At 53.2% G+C, this 18,945-nt stretch overlaps 6 protein-coding genes across 6 annotated transcripts; 4 read left to right on the forward strand and 2 right to left on the reverse strand.

The window, feature by feature from the left end:
• Positions 1-888: 888 nt before the first annotated feature.
• On the forward strand, positions 889-1,596 carry J4E90_005872 (uncharacterized protein; the record flags this gene model as incomplete). The annotated part of the gene is made up of 2 exons (XM_051435423.1): positions 889-1,393; positions 1,451-1,596. The coding sequence occupies 2 exons, from the start codon at positions 889-891 to the stop codon at positions 1,594-1,596; spliced, it is 651 nt and encodes a 216-aa protein (XP_051290281.1).
• A 439-nt stretch (positions 1,597-2,035) lies between these two features.
• J4E90_005873 (uncharacterized protein) lies at positions 2,036-5,026 on the forward strand (the record flags this gene model as incomplete). The annotated part of the gene is made up of 2 exons (XM_051435424.1): positions 2,036-2,852; positions 2,904-5,026. 2 exons carry the CDS (start codon positions 2,036-2,038, stop codon positions 5,024-5,026), a joined length of 2,940 nt encoding a protein of 979 aa, XP_051290282.1.
• An 800-nt stretch (positions 5,027-5,826) lies between these two features.
• Positions 5,827-7,700, forward strand: J4E90_005874 (uncharacterized protein; the record flags this gene model as incomplete). The annotated part of the gene is made up of 4 exons (XM_051435425.1): positions 5,827-6,177; positions 6,228-6,486; positions 6,540-6,967; positions 7,017-7,700. 4 exons carry the CDS (start codon positions 5,827-5,829, stop codon positions 7,698-7,700), a joined length of 1,722 nt encoding a protein of 573 aa, XP_051290283.1.
• A 919-nt stretch (positions 7,701-8,619) lies between these two features.
• On the forward strand, positions 8,620-12,684 carry J4E90_005875 (uncharacterized protein; the record flags this gene model as incomplete). The annotated part of the gene is made up of 2 exons (XM_051435426.1): positions 8,620-12,100; positions 12,152-12,684. 2 exons carry the CDS (start codon positions 8,620-8,622, stop codon positions 12,682-12,684), a joined length of 4,014 nt encoding a protein of 1,337 aa, XP_051290284.1.
• An 843-nt stretch (positions 12,685-13,527) lies between these two features.
• J4E90_005876 (uncharacterized protein) lies at positions 13,528-14,232 on the reverse strand (the record flags this gene model as incomplete). Its single annotated transcript, XM_051435427.1, has 1 exon — positions 13,528-14,232. One exon carries the CDS (start codon positions 14,230-14,232, stop codon positions 13,528-13,530), a length of 705 nt encoding a protein of 234 aa, XP_051290285.1.
• A 442-nt stretch (positions 14,233-14,674) lies between these two features.
• J4E90_005877 (uncharacterized protein) lies at positions 14,675-16,948 on the reverse strand (the record flags this gene model as incomplete). Its single annotated transcript, XM_051435428.1, has 3 exons — positions 14,675-16,121; positions 16,169-16,526; positions 16,579-16,948. 3 exons carry the CDS (start codon positions 16,946-16,948, stop codon positions 14,675-14,677), a joined length of 2,175 nt encoding a protein of 724 aa, XP_051290286.1.
• Between the last annotated feature and the right edge of the window lie 1,997 nt (positions 16,949-18,945).

Consider the following 18,945-nt stretch of genomic DNA (forward strand, 5'->3'; position numbering starts at 1 on the left):
ATCGTGAAGCCTGGGTTCGGACAAGTACATCAGCCCACGCCTCTGCATCTTTGGTGGGCTTGATTTTCCCAAACTGGAGGCTGAGTCTCGCGCTAGACCTACGAGTGTACTCATGTAGCGATCGGTAGTCCTATTGTTAGCTAGATAGGCTGTTGAATGCAAGCGAAGTATCGAAGCGTTTCTGGTCCAGTAGTATCCAAGTGTTTGTACGCCACGAACAACAAGTATGGGGGGCCGGAACGCTCATTCGCCTAAGATGCAGCTGCGGGAGGGTAGAAGCGCAAGGCTCGGAGCTTGTGGTATGTCGCAAAATGCAGCTGACTTCTGCCATGCAGTTGTGGAAGTTCTTCGAGGCCGGAGATAAGCTTAGGCCGATGTCAACGTCGTTGTGGTTGTTGCTGTTGTAAGCGTCGCGGAGTGGGTACCCACGTAACCGGCCGCGGTTGCCAAACTGTCAGCTCGTACTTTTGCAGGCACCCACCAATCCTCGGAGCTGTAGGAGACATCTTGATGGTCCTGTGCTACTCATGCGACGTACCCGTCGTCGCAAGAGCAGGGGGATGGTTACTCTGACGATGATGCCCGCGCGCGAGAGCGACTGCCGATTAGCCTCAAATAATCCCCACCTAACGCTAGATGACAAATGACTGTGGAGAAGGCACGAAGGGCGTGATGTCAACCAGTCTCAAAGCTTCATATCTATCGCGTCTATCTCAATCTTGTTGCTAACTAACAATCATTGAGATCAGAACAAATGTCGTCGTCAAAGGTCATTCTATACGATCTCCCCAGTCGGGGTGGTTCCTCATGGTCGTTGAACCCATGGAAGAGTGAGTTCATTCACACCACAAATGCTATCCTAGTTCCTCTGACAGCATCGCAGCTCGCATGGTGCTGAATTACAAGAAGATCGACTACACGACTGAATGGGTAGAATACCCAGACCTGGCCCCAAAGTTCAAAGCCCTCGGCATCCCGCCGACCCCCAAGGATGCGCCAGGCTATTTCGCAGAGTACACCAGTCCCGCTATCAAGCATGCAAACGGCACCTATCAGATGGATTCTTGGCCCATTGCCTACGAACTTGAGAAGCAACACCCGACTCCGTCTTTGCATCTCGATGACCCCATCGTTGTGCAGGTCAGGGACCATATTGCCAAGATAGCTGGCCCATTGAGACCACTACTCATTCCTCAGGTACCAGTTGTGCTGCTGAACAAGCCGAGTGCGGATTACTTCAATGAGACGAGAGAGAAGATGTTCGGGAAGCCGCTCGAACAAGTAGAAAAGGACGCCAATGCAGACGAGTGTTGGAAGGCGGCTAAGGCACCGGCGAAGGAGGCGGGCGATCTACTGAGGAAAAACGGTGGACCTTACTTCATGGGTCAGACTGGTAAGTATCAATGCGCTGGCTGGATGATGTCGACTTCATGTTCTAACTTATGAACAGTTTCGTATGCCGACTTCATCTTTGTGTCGATGCTACACTTCGTCAAGTGCATAAGCGACGAAAAGTTCAAGAAGCTTCTGGCTCTTGATGACGCCTTCCCCAAGGTTTACGAGGCATGTAAACAATGGCTGGAGAAGGAGGACTAGTCCGTTCTCAGCAAGCGCCAGTGCCTAAACCGATCGATCAACATCGGGACTGCTCTTTCTGTTATCTAGGTATCGTGCGTTCAGATGAATAAGATTTCAGAATCAACAATTATGAAGTTTCCTGCACTGCATGCGATGCGCCACACTACCCCTCTCTTGCGCCCGCCAGACTGCTTGACCAATCTGACTGTGCAGCATTAGCGCGGCCACGCTTCTTGCCTTGCGCCCGATGGGCAGTGTTGCCTAGCAGCTGATAAGTTCAGCTTTGAAGTCATAATGCCGCCAGATCTTACACGCACAGCGATAACGTCGCACCTCGACTCATAAATTCTACACTCTTGACAGGAGCAGTTCGCGCGGCTGTAGGAACATCGTCTTCTCCGGTCGGACGACGCTCGAGGTCGTTGCACTAATTCCAAACGTGCCTTACACACCCAACATGAGCGCGACAACCCCATCACCGAGGGCTGACAAAGCGCATGAAACCTCGCGCAGTTCTGATGACGGATTTGAAATAGTTGAGCACGACCTCGATGTTCTGAGCATCCCCGAATCACAAGATGGCACTCCCGCACCGACTTTAGCGGTGACAGAGGAAACAGAGCGCAGCGGAGGAATGAACGAATCCAGGGAAAGCCGACCTTGGTTATGGGACTACGATGAGTTCCACGATGCGATCAAAGGCGGAGACTTAGATGGCGTGAAGAAGATGCTGGACGACGGTGCAAATGTCGAACGTGGAACAGACGAGGGAGAATCACCATTAATTCTCGCCATTTGGAAGCAACACATTGCCATTATTACGCTATTGCTGGAAAGAGGCGCGGATGTGACCCGCTCGTTCGATGGCTCTCCTCCGATCCACTACGCCGTCATGCAAAAGGATCGAGCACCACAGATCATCCAGCTTCTTCTCGACTACGGCGCCGGCTTGGAAGCAGTTGGCACAGATGATGTCAACGCGTTACATTTCGCTGCATGTAACGGCATGATATATGGGGCTGACTTCCTGATCGGTAAGGGAGTAGAGGTCAGCAAGACCTGCGCGGATGAGAGGACGCCTTTGATACTGGCTGCAAGGCATGGACATATGGCAATTGTCAAATTACTTCTCGCCAAAGGAGCAGATTTGCACGAAAGAAGTGAAAATGGTTGCACCGTCCTGATGTGGGCGGCGGAGTACGGACAGCATGAAGTCGTTCGTTACTTGTTGGAGGCAGGCGCGAGGGTGGACGACCGTAGTGTGGAGGGTCTCAGTAAGTTGATGTAGCTTTCGCGACTTGTGGAACAGCAACTGATATCAGCAGCCGCCCTATCACTCGCCAGCATGAATGGCCGATTGGAAGCCGTACAACTACTGATCGAGAGCGGCGCAGACATCAATGCACTCAGTCTGGATCCAGAATCCTTTACCCCGGCAATGTTTGCTGCATTGCAAGGACATGCAGAAGTGCTCCAGGTCCTTCTGTCACACGGGGCAGATTACAAACCAGATTTTGAAGTCGACTGGGCTGATGGTGACAAGATCCTCGATATGACCATGACAAAAGGCCACCTTGCTGCTGCCAAGATCCTATTAGAAGCCATCGGTGGACCCGACTACCCAAAGGATAGCATCGCACTCCAAATGGCCACTGCGCAATCTAGGGCAGAACTGGTACCAGTGATGAAGGCCATCCCTCTCATGTACAAACACATCAACTCCAATTCAACCGCCGATGAGAACTTAGGTTGGGTCGAGTGGGTCTTAGATCAAGGCGGAGCGCTCGTCAGATCGAGAGCCATGTGCAACATGCTGTTTGCTGCCATAGTCGAAAAGGATGTCGGTGTGACTGCAGAACTACTCAGACTAGGAGCCAATCCAAACGTCATCGGATTCATGGGTTACACACCACTCCACATCGCAGTCGGCAAGCAAATTTGCAGCCTAGCAATAGTCGAACTACTTCTCGAGGCAGGCGCTGATCCGGCTAAGCTCACGCACAATCCCACCACACCCACGCCACTACATTTTGCAATATTGGATTTCGAAACCAGCCGTCCAGAGAAAATGGCTATCTTCCATGTCTTGCTAGCGACTGGGCGATGCAAGGTCATGAAAGGACCAGACGCTCAATCTAGTGCCTTTTTGAGTGTAGTAAGCGCGTTGGATGGTGGGAGTGCCGATATTGCCAAAAGCCTGGCGTCCTGGATGCTGGATTTCATATCTGATGTGAACGACGACAAGGCCGACGATGGGTCTACTCCGATGCACGTCGCTGTCAAATACAACCAAAAAGTGCTCATTGACGCACTAAGACGAGAAGGCGCCAACATCAACGCGCAGAGCAACGACGGCATGTCACCTCTTCTTCTGGCCTGCGGCATGGACGTGGAGCTGGTCAACTTTCTGGTTACACGCTGCGCAGACGTGTCTGCTGTCAACAAGAAGGGACAGGGAGCTTTGCAAATTGCCGCTGCGTGTGGGCAAGTCAAAGTGCTCAGGTTTCTCCTTGATCTGGATCTAGCCGAAGAGGAGCCACTGAACATCGACGCTGTAGACGATGCAGGTCACACCCCTTTGATCGCTGCCATAGTGGAGGGTCATGAAAGTGCAGCTCTTTTCTTACTGGTACGAGGTGCCTCTGTCCAACAACGTACGACCGACAAAGGACGACTTGCCTTGCATTACGCAGCCCAGGCTAGTATGAGCCGTGTTGTGGACATCATGTTAGGAGTTTCCTGCAACGATATCATCAATGTGGAAGATCATGGGGGATACACACCCCTAGCACTCGCGTGCATGGCAGATACCCCCACCGTCGTTCCCACCTTGCTCTCCTACGGCGCAGACCCAAACGTCATCTGCCAAAACACCGGCGACCGCCCCCTTCACATCGCGCTCAAACGACCTCTACACATGGATCGCGTTGCAGACAGGGAAAGTAGTCCATCACTCGACCTGCTCAAGCATCAAGACACCGATATCACAGCTCGCGATGGCAGCGGCCGCAAACCACTGCATCTCGCATCTGAGTTTCACAATCTAGAGGCTACTAAAGTCCTCTTATCCAAAGGCGTCTCACCACACTCTGAAGACAACAAGGCACGGACACCCCTATGTCTGTGTTCAAACCCCTACATCGCTCAAGCGCTGATCGACCACGGAGCAGACGTAAACCACGCAGACGAGAATGGATGGACGCCATTGCATTACGCTGTGTCGAGGTGTTGGGTCAAGGCTTTCGCGGTGCTGAGACAGGCAGGCGCTGATATGGATATGAGGACCCGAGATGATGGGCTTAGTGTCAAGGAGAGGTTGGACACGTTTGGTTCGTGGCAGGACTGGGTGAATACTGAAAGGGAAATGGTGTGTCACGATGCACAGAGGGAGAAGATTAGGGAATTTGACATGAGGACCGAGATGGGGATGAAAGTAGATAGGTATTGAAGTGACTACTGATGGCGTAAGTGCTTTGCTTTGCTTACTTGCTTGAATGGACTTGTCACTGATTGTAATGCTCATCCATTTCTACTCTGATGCAATTTCGATGTTGCGCCCTAGTGAACGAGACATTAAGTCTACGTCTCGGATTCCACGGGTTTTTCGATCGCACATGTTGACGAGTCATGAACAGTAGCGCGCACGACTCGCCCATTCCAGCCACGCGCAACCTCTTCACGATCGACGTCATCACATCGACATCCAGTCCAGAACATCACAACAAACCTAAATGATAGATAAACATTTTCACCCGGCACGTCATTCGCCCGTCCGCCAGCGCATTCCTCCCATCACAAATACACCACGCGTAGTCCATCCGCAGCATTCCGAGCGAATTAGGTAAAACGCCAGATCTCCTTCGCGTGGTGTGCGCGCGATCTGAGTGCCCTGGCGCCGATCTCAACGATGCGGCGCGTCATGGACTTTTCGATAGCCTCGCGCACAAATGCCATCACCAGTCCAGATCTTGTGTCAAGCTAAGCTTTTCGAGCCTCCATTCCTTGGCAGTTGTGACTACAAGGGCTGTTTTCGGCTTCCGTGGGTGCCCTTTGCGGCGCCTGGCGGACGGATAAGCTTCCTTAGGGTTCTTAGATCGAGCTGGTGGGAGTGATGGGGACGATGATGTCACGGGTGTGTAGTGGACTTAAGCATTCGATGCCAGGACTTCGGTGGGAGTAGTTGTGTCTTTTTTTATTACAAGCCCACACCTGCTGCTCTGTCCAACACATTTCCCGTGACTGAGCGTCATGTTTGATCTCATCCGCGACTCGGCCTTTGGCCATATCGTCCGCCTTGTGACGCGCAACAAATATCTCCAGTATCCCGAAGAGAAGGACCCCGAGATTTGGAAGAAGTATGTCAGCCACGAAAAGTCTGGGTATGCCGCCTACCATGGATCTACGCAGGCGCCGGAAAACAAGGACGAGATCGATGAACTCGCTCAGACACATGGTGTGAGGAATCGGGAGGGACGCGATTCGGAGACTTCGTCGCGTACTGTGGGCAATGGTGTCAACGAGGCCAGTGGCTTGAGGATCGATCCTGAGAAGGGCAAGGACCTTCATGTCATTGACTGGTATGGTCCGGATGATGCTCAGGTATGTTTGCTCCATGCTCACGTCTTTGGGTCGTACTGACGACTCTGTAGAACCCAAAGAATTGGTCGCGAGGAAAGAGGTACTTCGTCACCTTTGAGATTTGCTTCCTCACCTTTTCGGTATACATCGGTTCAGCCATTTACACGCCTGGTCTCATGGGCGTGATGGCAGAGTTTGGCGTTGCTCAAGTCCCCGCGACCTTGGGATTGACGTTGTACGTTGCTGGATACGGTCTTGGTCCTCTCCTCTGGTCACCCATGAGCGAGATTCCGCAGATTGGTCGTCTCTGGGTTTACATTATTACCCTTCGTAAGTGCAGCCGTTCGTTCGCAACGAGACGATATGCTAACCGACGCCAATAGTCATCTTCGTCCTTCTCCAGATCCCCACTGCTCTCTCTGTCAACTTCGGCATGCTACTCGCTTTCCGATTCCTGACTGGATTCTTTGGTTCGCCAGCGCTCGCAACAGGAGGAGCCTCCATCGCCGACATGTACCGACCCAAGAAACAAGTGTACGGTCTCGCAGTCTGGGGAATTGGCGCTGTCTGCGGCCCTGTTCTTGGTCCCCTCGTGGGTGGCTTCGCCGTCATGGCCGAAGGTTGGAGGTGGACCATGTGGGAGATCATGTGGCTTTCGGGCTTCTGCTGGGTCTTCCTCTTCTTCCTCCTCCCGGAGACAAGCGCGCCCAATATCTTGCACCGCAGGACGCGCAGGCTTAAGAAGCTGACTGGCGACGACCGTCTTACTTGCGAGCCGGACATCATGTCTGCTGAGATGTCAGGCAAGGACGTAAGTAATCCTTCTTCACGATATCCAATCACTGCTAACACCACCTCAGGTTCTCAACATGAGTCTTCTCAAGCCCATCACCCTCATGTTCAAGGAACCCATTGTATTCCTGTTGAATTTGTACATCGCACTCATCTACGGTCTACTCTACATCTGGTTCGAGTCGTTCCCTCTTGTGTTCTCAGGACTTTACGGTTTCAACCTCGGCCTTGAGGGTGTTGCGTTCCTCGGTATCCTCGTTGGTACATTCATCGCCGTCATTGTGCTCTTCGCGTGGAACTACCACTACCTGGAGAAGCAGTTCGACGACAATGGCAACATTGCGCCTGAGAAGCGTTTGATTCCTGCCATGGTTGGCTGCTTCTTCGTGCCCATCTGTCTCTTCTGGTTTGGATGGACTTCGCGGTCGGATGTGCACTGGATTGTGCCCATTATCGGATCTGGATGCTTCGGTATCGCTGCCTTCACGCTCTTCCAGGCCGTCCTACCCTACCTGTCGGATGCTTACCCCGACTCTGTGGCTAGTGTACTGGCAGGCAACGACTTGATGAGGTCTTCATTCGGTGCGGGATTCCCCCTGTTCGCCAATGCCATGTACCAGAAGTTGGGCATAAACTGGGCGAGTAGTTTGCTGGGATTCCTGGGTATCGCCTTTATCCCGATTCCATTTGTGCTCTACAAGTGGGGCAAGCAGATCAGACAGAAGAGCAAGCTGGCCAGGAAAGATATCTAGGGGTGTGCAGTGCAATAGTCCTATAGGATGGACGATAATATTATTTGTTCAAACAACTTCGATGGAGATGAGTGATTTCCCAGATGTGTGGAACGCGTGGTTGACGTCATCATCGTACGCGCCGTGGTGATGCATATTTCTTTTGTGAGCAATGTCCATTGGCATGGGTGCGCCTGCGAAGGGGTGTGCTGCTCCGACGTAAGCAAACACGCATTGCTTTGTCGAGCAGTTTGGTGAAACAGCAGACGTTGATGCTGCGTCATACTCGACGCGATGCAGGTGGCCGATCCCAACGGCTATACATAATGCCGTAGTCATGTCGCGGAGTCTAGACACGTGCTAGGGGAACGCGGTAATGGAAACACCGCGAGTTTAAAATGACGAGCGCGCCGAATGGACCCTGATGGCCGAAGCTGGAAGCATCGATCTCCCGGGAGCGACAGCCGATTCGGGTATGCAGCGAGATTGGTGGTGAGGTCGCTGGGGTAGCCTCGAGGATGTGAATGAGGGAAGGATGGCGCTAGGGGGGCTAGCGCGGAGCTTGTGGCGACTGGAGGCTGTATGGCAGTTCCAAGATTGCTGGTGTCTTAGATGGCAAAGAGTTGGGAGGCTAAGAGTTGAGAGGCTAGGGAGTTTGCGAGCCGGGTGGAAGGCGCGGAAGCTGCCTAGGAACCAGTGAAGGTGCTACCAGGCAGTGTTGGGTAGTGCAGTGAGTATTAGGAGTGCAGTGAATGTCACCAATCCAGCTGCTCTTCTCATCTCACCACCTGTCTGTGCTGCACCGCCACAACATCCCGCGAACCTGTTTCGGCGCTGATCCTTACCCACAACGGCAAAGGCGGCCGTCGTCCTCAACATGAGCGGGCATGGCAGCGTGCGTTTTTCGAAGGCCGCTCCCCACAACGTCCTGCTGAACAACATGGCCATGGCGGACGCGACCAAGCCCGTCGTAGTCAATGCGCCCGAACGCCCGGGCTTGACGAGCAGCGCCTCGGGGTCGTCTGGCGACTCGATGGACGAGACGACGTCGCCTGGCGAGCCCACGACGACCACTAGTAGCCGCGACCAAGTGGCGCCTCTGCGCGAGCCCCAGTACTCGTGGAACAGCAACGCCAGCTCCTCGCGCTCTCGCGGGCCTGCCATCATGACGGACCTGCCGCCGCAGACGCCCAACGGGGGCAGCGCGCCCACCTCGACCACCAGAGCCGCCCGCCCAACACCTGGCCGCACCATCAGCAGCGCATACGCACCCGCCCGCCGCCCGCAGCAGTTCTCGCTGAACTCATCGGCCCACCGCCCGCGCAACAACTCGGCCACGCGCAGCCGCCGCAACCCCAACGCCGAGTACCGCGCCCAGGAAAAGGCCTACGTCCAGCGCATCCGCCAGGAGGACCAGCAGGACGACTTCTTCGACCCGGCCCTGCGCACCCCGAGCCTGGGCTACAGCACCGACTCCGAGACGGACGACGAGTCCCCCTCGACCGCCGAGTATGTCGAGAACGACCCCTACGACCAGGAGACGCTGCTCTACTATGGCAACGACGACATGCAGCCCTCGATCGAGGAGCTCAAGATCCCCGCCAACCGCGAGCGCCTCGAGTGGCACAGCATGCTCGCCAGCGTCCTCACGGGTGATGTCGTCAAGCAGGAGAAGAAGCGCCTCATCGGTAGCACCGAGCAGCAGGGCGACAGCACCATGAAGGCCGAGATCTGGATGGGCATCCGCGCCAAGGTCTGCGGCCGCTCGCTGCAGGCCCAGCGCCGCATCGTCGACGACACCCGCAGCAAGATCCGCGCCAACCTCGAGAGCATCATCTCGTTCGAAGTCGGCGGCGAGGCTGAGGCTGGTCAGACGGCTGCCCAGCAGGTCGAGGACATTGTCAAGAAGATCGAAAAGGTCGAGAGCGTCTACCCCACGCGCCAGGCCCTCGAAGCCGCCTATCCCCGCGCCGCCTCGCAGCCCTACAAGGACGCCTGCGACGCCGTCATTGCCTGGCACAACACCATCGCCCTCATCAACACCGAAATGTCCATCCTTAAGAAATGGGTCGGCAACGAGGAGCTCGACTTCACCAAGCCCCGCCCGCGCTCGTCCCAGGACCACCATCTCACCGATGACTCTTCGTTTATTGACCGGATACTCAAGGAAGATGGCCTCAAGTCCCTACAGGGCGACACCAACCTGCTGGCCCCGCTCGAGAAGGTCATCCAGAAGGCCAAGGCCACCCTCATCGCCAACGCCGAAGGCTTCGCCGAGAGACATCTTCCGCCCTACATCGAAGAGCTGCTCACTCTCATCAACTTCCCCTCGCGTCTTCTCCAGGAGATCATCCGCGTCCGCCTCTCGTACGCTAAGAAGATCAAGGACCCGTCACAACAGGGCGTCATGATGGCCGAGCAGATGATTGCGCAGTTCCAGATCCTGCTTGCCATGGCTGGCCAGGTCAAGGAGAGCTACATGGTCATCTCCCGGCCGGAGCCTGGCTGGGATCTGCCTCCGTGCATTGAGGAGAACTTCGACACCGTCGTGCTAGACGCGCTGAAGTTCTACTTCAAGATGCTGAACTGGAAGTTGGCCGCCAACAAGAACACGTTCAAGGAGGCCGAAATCCTCGAACAGGAGTGGGACTTTTGCAACAAACTTGGCCGACAACTCCAGGGCGGCGACGTCGAGACTGCGGAACAGTTCAGTGTGCTTACGTCCAAGTCGCTCACCCGTCTCAGCGCTCACTTTGAACGAGAGCTGCAGCGTCGGCCAGACGAGCTCACCGGTTCTGAGATGGAGAAGCGGTACAAGCAGATACTAGACTCTGTTCGTGTCCGACAGCGTAAGCTGTTCCGTTTCTCCAGGATTCTCACACAGCGCTTCGAGAACTGCACCGAGTTCAACATCAACAACATCGACCTGGACGAGGAGCAGCTCCAGGAACTGTACGAAGCTCTCGTCGCCACTGGCCATTTCCTCGTCGAGACCACTGGGGGAAACAACACTGGCATATACATCGTTGCATCACCGACGGCACTCGACCGACCGAACGATATACAGTCGCTTCTCACAACCTGCTACCACGCGGAAGAAGCTCCCGAGGATCCCTCCAACCCATACGTCTTGATCATCCGACCAGAACAGCCCCTGTACTGGCCCGGCAAGAAGATGTCAGCCAACATCATCGAGCCCCATCTCGACCTTAAGCCTGGTCGGTTGAGGCTCGTCGCGGATGGCTCGCAACAACGCCTCGCAAACGCGAACCTATCATTCCTCTCATCAATAGGCATGGAGCTCACCACCCTGATTGATCAGCGCGCCAATCTTCCCCGTGTCAACGCAGAACTGCAGAAGATCAAGAAGACGGCATACAAACTGTCCAACACCATCATGGACAGTGTAGAGATTGTTCGCAGGCAGACAGTTGGTCTCGACTGCCAGGATCTCATCCAGACTTGTTTCGCTTTCGCGACAGAATTCGGTCAACGTTCCGTCCTTTACATGGACTACAACCGGAGGGCAATGAACAACATCAAGCTAACCAGGCTGGCACTTGACTGGGTCAGTTTCATCTGCGACGACTGCATTGCTTCGGACCGAAAGACATTCCGATGGGCTGTGGTTGCTCTAGAGTTTGCCATGATGATGACCCGCGGTCAGAACATTCTTTCCATCAGCGACGAGGAATACTCACAGCTGCGACTGAAGGTAGCTGGCTGCATGTCTGTCCTCATCTCCCACTTCGACATCATGGGCGCGAGGTCGACCATCGCAGCTCAAGCCGAGCGACAACGCCTCAACGCTATTGCCGGAAAGAGCCTGCTTGATCCGAAGAACGCAAAGGATGACGATGAGTCTATTGAGATGACTCAACAACAGTGGATGCAAAGGCTCGAAGAGATTGACACGTTCCGCAAAGACAAGGAAGCCGAACGCCAGGCTCTCGGTCGGGTGCTGGAGGACTCTAATGAAGCCGACCGAGCGCTGACCTACCTGTCTTCGTCTGCGACAAACGTCACACTCCGATGGCAACAGGGCCAGTTTGTCGGCGGAGGTACATTTGGATCCGTCTACGCAGCTATGAACCTCGACTCCAACCACCTCATGGCCGTCAAAGAAATTCGTCTCCAAGATCCACAGCTCATTCCTACGATTGTCGCTCAGATCAGAGACGAGATGGGTGTCCTTCAAGTGCTCGATCATCCCAACATTGTGTCTTACTACGGTATCGAACCACATCGCGACAAGGTGTACATCTTCATGGAATACTGCTCTGGTGGTTCGCTTGCCGGACTGCTTGAACATGGACGTATCGAAGACGAGACCGTCATAATGGTTTACGCGCTTCAGATGTTGGAGGGTCTCGCCTACCTACACGACGCCGGTGTTGTGCATCGCGACATCAAGCCCGAGAGTAAATTTGCTCCTGATCCTATCATGATTCACCCTTGCTAACCAAACCCAGACATCTTGCTCGACCACAACGGAGTCATCAAGTTCGTCGACTTCGGCGCCGCCAAACTCATCGCTCGCCAAGGTCGAACCCTCGCTGCAGAACACAACGCTACACGCCAGGGCCGCCAACGCTCTATGACCGGAACCCCGATGTACATGTCCCCTGAAGTCATTCGAGGTGGAAGCACAGGTCGTCACGGCGCTGTCGATATATGGTCACTGGGCTGCGTGATTCTGGAGATGGCTACAGGTCGCCGCCCTTGGGCTTCCATGGACAACGAATGGGCCATCATGTACCACATTGCCCAGGGTGACCCACCGCAGCTACCATCCAAGGAGCAACTCAGCGACACTGGTATCGACTTCCTCAAGAAATGTTTCGACCGCGACCCGAACAAGCGAGCCAGTGCGGTCGAGCTGCTCCAGCACGAATGGATCATGACGCTCCGCGCCCAGCTCAGCCTGGAACCAGCGACGCCCAGTGATAGCAACTCTAGCAGCGGAACACCACAAAGTAGTAGGCAAAACTCCACCTACAACTAATCCTTGACGCCCTCATCAGCATGTTTCGTCATGAATCTTGATGATGTTGGCTGATAGTGCATAGTGGCTCGCCGCCTTTCCATACACAGGGCCAGTCTCGATTCTGGTCAAAGCCTTCTACCCTCTCCAGATGCCGTCTCTGCAGGTTCCGGTGTTAGTCCCTTCACTATACCACCTGGCTCCTCGTTTACTGGCGCTTCACCTTTCCGACAATTCAACTTCTCTGAACCATAAGCAGTGCTTACCTACACTTCATCTTGCACCCCGAAATTTTGGTGACACGAAGATTGCAAACATTATTATTTCCGCTTCTGCCTGTACTCCTCCACTTCCCGCTAGCGTCTCTTGGGAAGTATGGATAGGGTGTTTACATGGGTCCATCTCCCATTTTTGTTTCTTTTGTCAGGCGCGTCTTCTTACGTATGACCGCTGTCGGTTGGGCATTCTGTTGTAGGTGTTTCTGCATTAGCGAGGGCGTTTCTCCGTATCATTATGGATATAGGCTTTACTTTTGGTTATCGTCCTTATACATGATGCTTGCCTTGGTGGTTCGGGCGAGCAACATTTTCTCTTATTGTCTAATCGTCGAGATGATGAAGGCGATGCGGTATATACTAAGCAACGATTGCCCTGCGTGGCTTATACATCCTTTGAACACATGCATACATGCTGCTATTCCTTTTAAGTGATAAATGTCAAACTCATCACATCGTACCGTATGTAAGTTGAGTAGCATATAATTATCACAACTGCGATCGATGCATAGATCTACTGTAAGCGGAGTGCGTAAGTGAAAAACAAGAACACGTTCCACACTCGCCCTCCTCGTCATTCTCTTTCCCCCTAAACCATCCACTCCCTCAGCACCTCATCCTCCACGTCCCTAACCAAAACATGCACATGTTCCAAACTCCTCACACTCTGCAAATCCGTCGTATTCTTGAACCAAATAACCTTACTCCCCCCCTCTTTCTCCCCCGCCTTATCCCTAAACTCTCTCTTCACGAACTCCTCCACCATCGCCCTCCCCTCCTCACTCAACGCACCCTTCCCATCCACCGGCAACCGCTGCTTCAACCACACAACAACATGCCTGACACCAGACACAAACGCATACGCCCAGTCATTCCTCAGAATCTTGTAATCCGCTGGATCCGCAAAAGGCGTGCTGTTGACTACATCGAATCGCAACGCCCCGCTCTCATCTTCAACTGGTTCCCAGAGAAGGCGCTGGTCGAGCAGATATGTCATTACGCTGCCGTATTTCTGCTTTACGTGTGCGGTCCATGCGAGATATGCTTTCAAGGCGCTGGGCCAGCGTTTGAGCTCTTCGAGATGGTTGGTGCTGATGAGGGTGTGCAGGTTGGACCAGGTGTGTGGTGTGAAGTCTGAGTCGGAGAGGGAGAGCTGCTGCCAATCTATGGCTGTGAGGGCGAATGGGGGGTTGTCGCGGGGAAAGGGCAGGGCGGTTGGGTCGGGGTTGGATTTCCATTGCTGTTGGAAGATGGAGGGGAGGGAGGATTCGTCGATAGTGAAGTTGCGTGACATCTTGTTTATGGGTTGTTTTTGGAATTGTGTACTGCGGGTATATGTGGTATGCGGATGAGAGGTGAGAGAATCTGAAAACTGGGGAGTCGTGATGGTGATACTGAAGCGGTGGCCAAGTTGATTTCGAGGAGAGACAGTTAGCAAACGAGATAAAGTGATCCGAAAGGTAGATTTATTGATCATCTAGGTTATTGGGTCGTGGTATCCATGGATCGAGTACCGGTGTAAATCCGGGCTGGTAGGTGGGTGTACTTGCATATTTCGGCGGAAGCGCTTCCCGATTTGGACTGCTAAGACACATGGCAACACGTGGGCATGTAGTATACATCGATGCCGAGGAGACGTGATGAGGGGGGCAGCAAGATACTTGGAACACATAAAATGCATGAAGAAGGCCTTACATGGGTATCATCATACATGTTCGAATCAAATATAGGCTACTCTACAACTTTTCAAGCAAAATCTTGGCTCCAGCGTTTCCCCGAGGAGCAGCATCAGACTTGTCGCCCTTCTTTTGCTTCTTGCCCTTGGCCTCGCCATTTTGCGCGCCTGGAGGGCTGGCAGCCGCCTCTAGCGCCTTCTTCTCCTTCTTGAGCGCTTTCAGTACTTCGTCTTTCTTGGCAAAACCTTCAGCTTCGGTCATGGATACCACCACGAAGGAGCCTTGACCAGTCGCCCAGTTGAGCAGGTTAGACTTGATCTGAGGCCAGAGCAAGTCTGCAAAGCCGAGAGCAGGCTCTACGGGAACGACCTTCTTGGTGGTAGGGTCGAACTTGCCACCTTGCACCAGCATCTTCAACATGTTCTTGCCGTGACTGGTAGCCTTGTTGTCACCGGCGGAAGCAGGCAACGCAGAATCCAAGATCGATTGTGAGAGACGAGCGACCTCCGTCAATGCCTCCTTGCGCTTCGCTGGTTCCACCTCTGGAGCTCCAACGAGAACCTCGCCCATGAACTGTAGGCCGAATGTAAAGGAGGCAAAGTCAGCAGCGCGGGCGGTAACAGCTGTCAGTAGCTGCGGCTCGATGCTCTTTGCGATTTCCGAGAGACGGATGTTTGGGTCTTTCTTTGATGTTGTCTGGCGAATGACATACAGCTCGTTCAACCGCTCGCGCGTGTTGTCATCCAATAACCATTTCGCATCTGCGGCGAATGGGTATAGTAGGACTGTGCGTGCGCGTGCATCATTGACAAGGTTCAACACCTTCTCGGGAAGGGCGTCGTTGCTGGGTAGGAGCTCGCTGAAGATGGACTTGGAGGAAAGCTTGGTGTCATCCGTGACTGCCATAGCGGCAAGAAGAACGTGATGGGCGTGTTGGTCGAAAGCCATTGTCTCCATCGTGTCCTTGTACGGCCGCAGGAAGAGCTTGCGGTCCTTGGCTGTGCCGTATGCGAAGCAAAGCGACACCAGTCGCGACCCTGATTTTGTGAACGCGAGGTTCTTCATGAGATCTACGTTATCGGCTTCTTCACCCTCTTTGGTCGTTGGGTCTGGCTTCAGGTGCTCGAGGAAGTCGTTCGCTTGTTCGGTACCGGGTTCGCATACGAGGAAGTACTGCAACATGGCGTCGTGAAGCATGGTGAAGCCGGTGAGCTTCTTTTGGATAAGCGAGTTGATCTGGTTCTCAAGGTAGCCCATGATAGGCTTCCTCTTCTCCGGGGATTCTTTCAAGATGGCCGATAACTCTGCGCTGTCGGTGCCCTCGGCAGACAGACCCTTGATAGAGAACTCAGGACCGTACCATTCCCGGAGAAGACGGTTCTTCTGCTCTGGAGTGGCCACGGCCCGGTATATATCGTCTACGATCCATGCGGCTTCGGGGTGGTTGATCATGCGCTTGACGTGGCTGTAGAACTCGGTGATGACGAGGTCGCGAATTTCAGGGTCGCTGCGATCGGTTAGACATGTTATGCCGTGCGTAGACATTGTACTCACCCCTTCTCTACCAACTTGGCGATCAAGAACTTGGAGTACTTGCCCTCGGCCAGGACCTTGAACTCGCCCTTCAGCTCTCTTGCAATCATTCGCCTCTGTTCCATTGTTGAGTATTTGATGGCTGTTTGGATGACACGCACAGAGTCGTGCTTGAAGACGAAGTCCTTGACTCTGCCTGTTATGATCTCGAACAGCTCCTTGACGAGCCCTTTCCTCTCTTCCTTGTCAACATGCGACTTCAGCCTGAGCTTCTCCCATAGCTTCTTGGAGCGTTCGATAATGTCGGCGTTTGGCTTCGCGGCCTTTCGTTCTCTGGCAAGAGCCTTTTGTTTTGCGTGCGCTTCTTTGGAATTGTTTACTAGAGGGACGGTTAGCTAAACTAACAGGCAAGGTACATGGCTCTATCTTACCATTCAACCCCGCCAACTTGGACTCTACGCCCTCACCCTCGGGCTTCTCCGAAGACTCATTGTCGTCTTTGCGCTTTTGTGTCTTGCCGTTGGACTTTGCGGGTTGTTCGTCGCTGCTGTCGGCGTCGCTCATGTCGACATCGGCACCGTCGGCCGCCGAGAATCCGTAGAAGCCATTGTCCTTCTCGCTCGTGTCCGACTCTTCGAAGTCGTCGGAGCTCTCTTCCTTGGCCTTCTTCGCCTTCTTGACCGGCTTAACGTCGCGCTTCTTCTCGCTCTTGGTGGTGGGCTTGTCGACCTTGACCTTTTTGCTCTTGTCCTTGACGTCGGGCGCACTTGCGCCGGTGGATTTGCGTTTGATACCGGCCATTTTGGGAAAGTTGTTGTCGTGTCGCAGTCTTCAAGCTCGAGGTCGCAAAAGTTCGCGACTTCCCGAACTTTTTCTGACAAGCGGGCCGGGGTTCTCTTCTAGCGTGACCCAATTGAGACTAGTACATCGGCGAGCCATGTGCTCCACACGCGCGGTTCACCAACTCTCCGAACGTCGATATCCGAATTCTGGACTTGAAGCTTGATGTCAGTCGAGAAAAGGTGCTATGCTCATCCTTGTGATAGATTGCCAGAATCGCAGTCGCCTGGCCTCTACAAGCTCGAGCCCAGCCATTAGTAGACAGCAATTATCCGGGCCTTCAAACTAATGATTGAATTATTGGTATCTCGATTGAAGCCCCAATGGCTATTATTGAAGTGCTGGTTTGTAGTTTCGGCATGTCCGACAGCTTCGGCCTCTTCTTTCTGTCGACCATTTCTGTACCTTTGCTTCTCACCACACTTACAAATTCTTGAGCTGTTGTGCACCTTGTGTCTTACTTGCTTTCAAGAAGATAATGGCGAGAATTATGAGCACAACAGGGATATCTGGTAGTCAAGCAGTGATCTGAATTGCGCTCCCGTACATACCTAGGTACATAATAGCTGCCCCGTCATTGCACCTAAGTCAAAGAAAGGCACGTTAGATGCTGTACTACATTTGAGACACGTATTACGGTTCTATTATGATCTCATCAATGCGGAACATCTGTAAAAGATTTGGTCGCTTGCTTACTCCAAATCTTGCCTGTTTCGACGAGTGTTGTGCAAAATGATCTCAAGCAAGCTATTAAGTCCAAACGTAAATAAAACATTGTACAGACAAATGAACGTCTCTTGCACGAGGCTTTCAAGGGTTTTGTGTTATGTGCAGCATTTCACAGCAAAAAACAAGGGTTTGGCTAAGGGATACCCCTGAGGTGCCCCAAAACAGCGAAAAAAAAAATATCCTGGAGTATCTGACAATGCCAGACGAATGCTGAACAGAGTGGGACTCGAACCCACGCCACTTTCGTGACCAGGATGCCTCTCGATTTTCATCTTAAGACTTAACGTTAAGAAACCTTAACCTGGCGCCATAACCAGCTCTGTATGGGTCGTTAGAGTGAATGTATTGAAGATGGAGGTGTTTAGACTAACCGGCCATCTGTCCTTCTCTAGGAATTGATGGAAAATCGAGCAAATACATCGTATATAACTTTATGACAACGGGGGTTGAGGGAAAATTCACTGGAGCGATGCGGGGCAGTTGGCTAATATGGACCACACCAATGCCGACCTTGGTCCAAATGCAACCTAACCACTAAAGGAAGAACACCAAAGCAGTCAAGATCGGCATTGCTACCAAGTCTCATCGTTTCGGGAAGAAATCAAACAATCCATTGATGCTTTGCGGTCTATATGGGCGTACTTAAGTAAGACCAGAAATTGATTAAACCCTTAGGCAATCTTGAATTCCAGGTTGTTTAAATCTGAAATCTGTTGGATCATCCTCTGGAACTGTTTGTCGCTTTGCGAGATTGACTGGCCGATGCATGCTTCCAGAAAGGCTTCTCACAACTTGCGGAACAGTGGCAAGGTATACCCCAACTCTATTGAAATGTACACTACATTTCGCATTCCGAAGATCAAGAAGAAGAGCGAGTAGGATTTCACTGCTACACCTCCCACAAGGAACAACCCGGGCACTGGACAGGTGCCCTGCTGTCTACATCGGTGCAAGGCACGAAAGTCAACCAACCCCCAATACAACGTAGACATCTAGCTTCGTTTTCTTCAACATGCGCTCAAATCCACCTCAAATAGAGTGGCTGGACGCAGTGCTGCTGGTTAGTTGGCAGAGCAGGCAATTTTCGGGGCTTCTGTCATCTCTTGGCTCATGCATGTGCGCAAATGCGCATCTGCGCACCGTAATCGACGGTGAACATTCCCTTCCCAAAGCAGTATTTTCGGCATCGGTCCGTCATCCCTCGGTCACATCTTACAATAAGCCCTTGG

The sequence above is a fragment of the Alternaria incomplexa genome (genome assembly GCF_024043165.1).
Source record: "Alternaria incomplexa strain BMP 0042 chromosome Unknown scaffold_8, whole genome shotgun sequence".
In the NCBI taxonomy this organism is placed as follows: Eukaryota; Fungi; Ascomycota; class Dothideomycetes; order Pleosporales; family Pleosporaceae; genus Alternaria; species Alternaria incomplexa.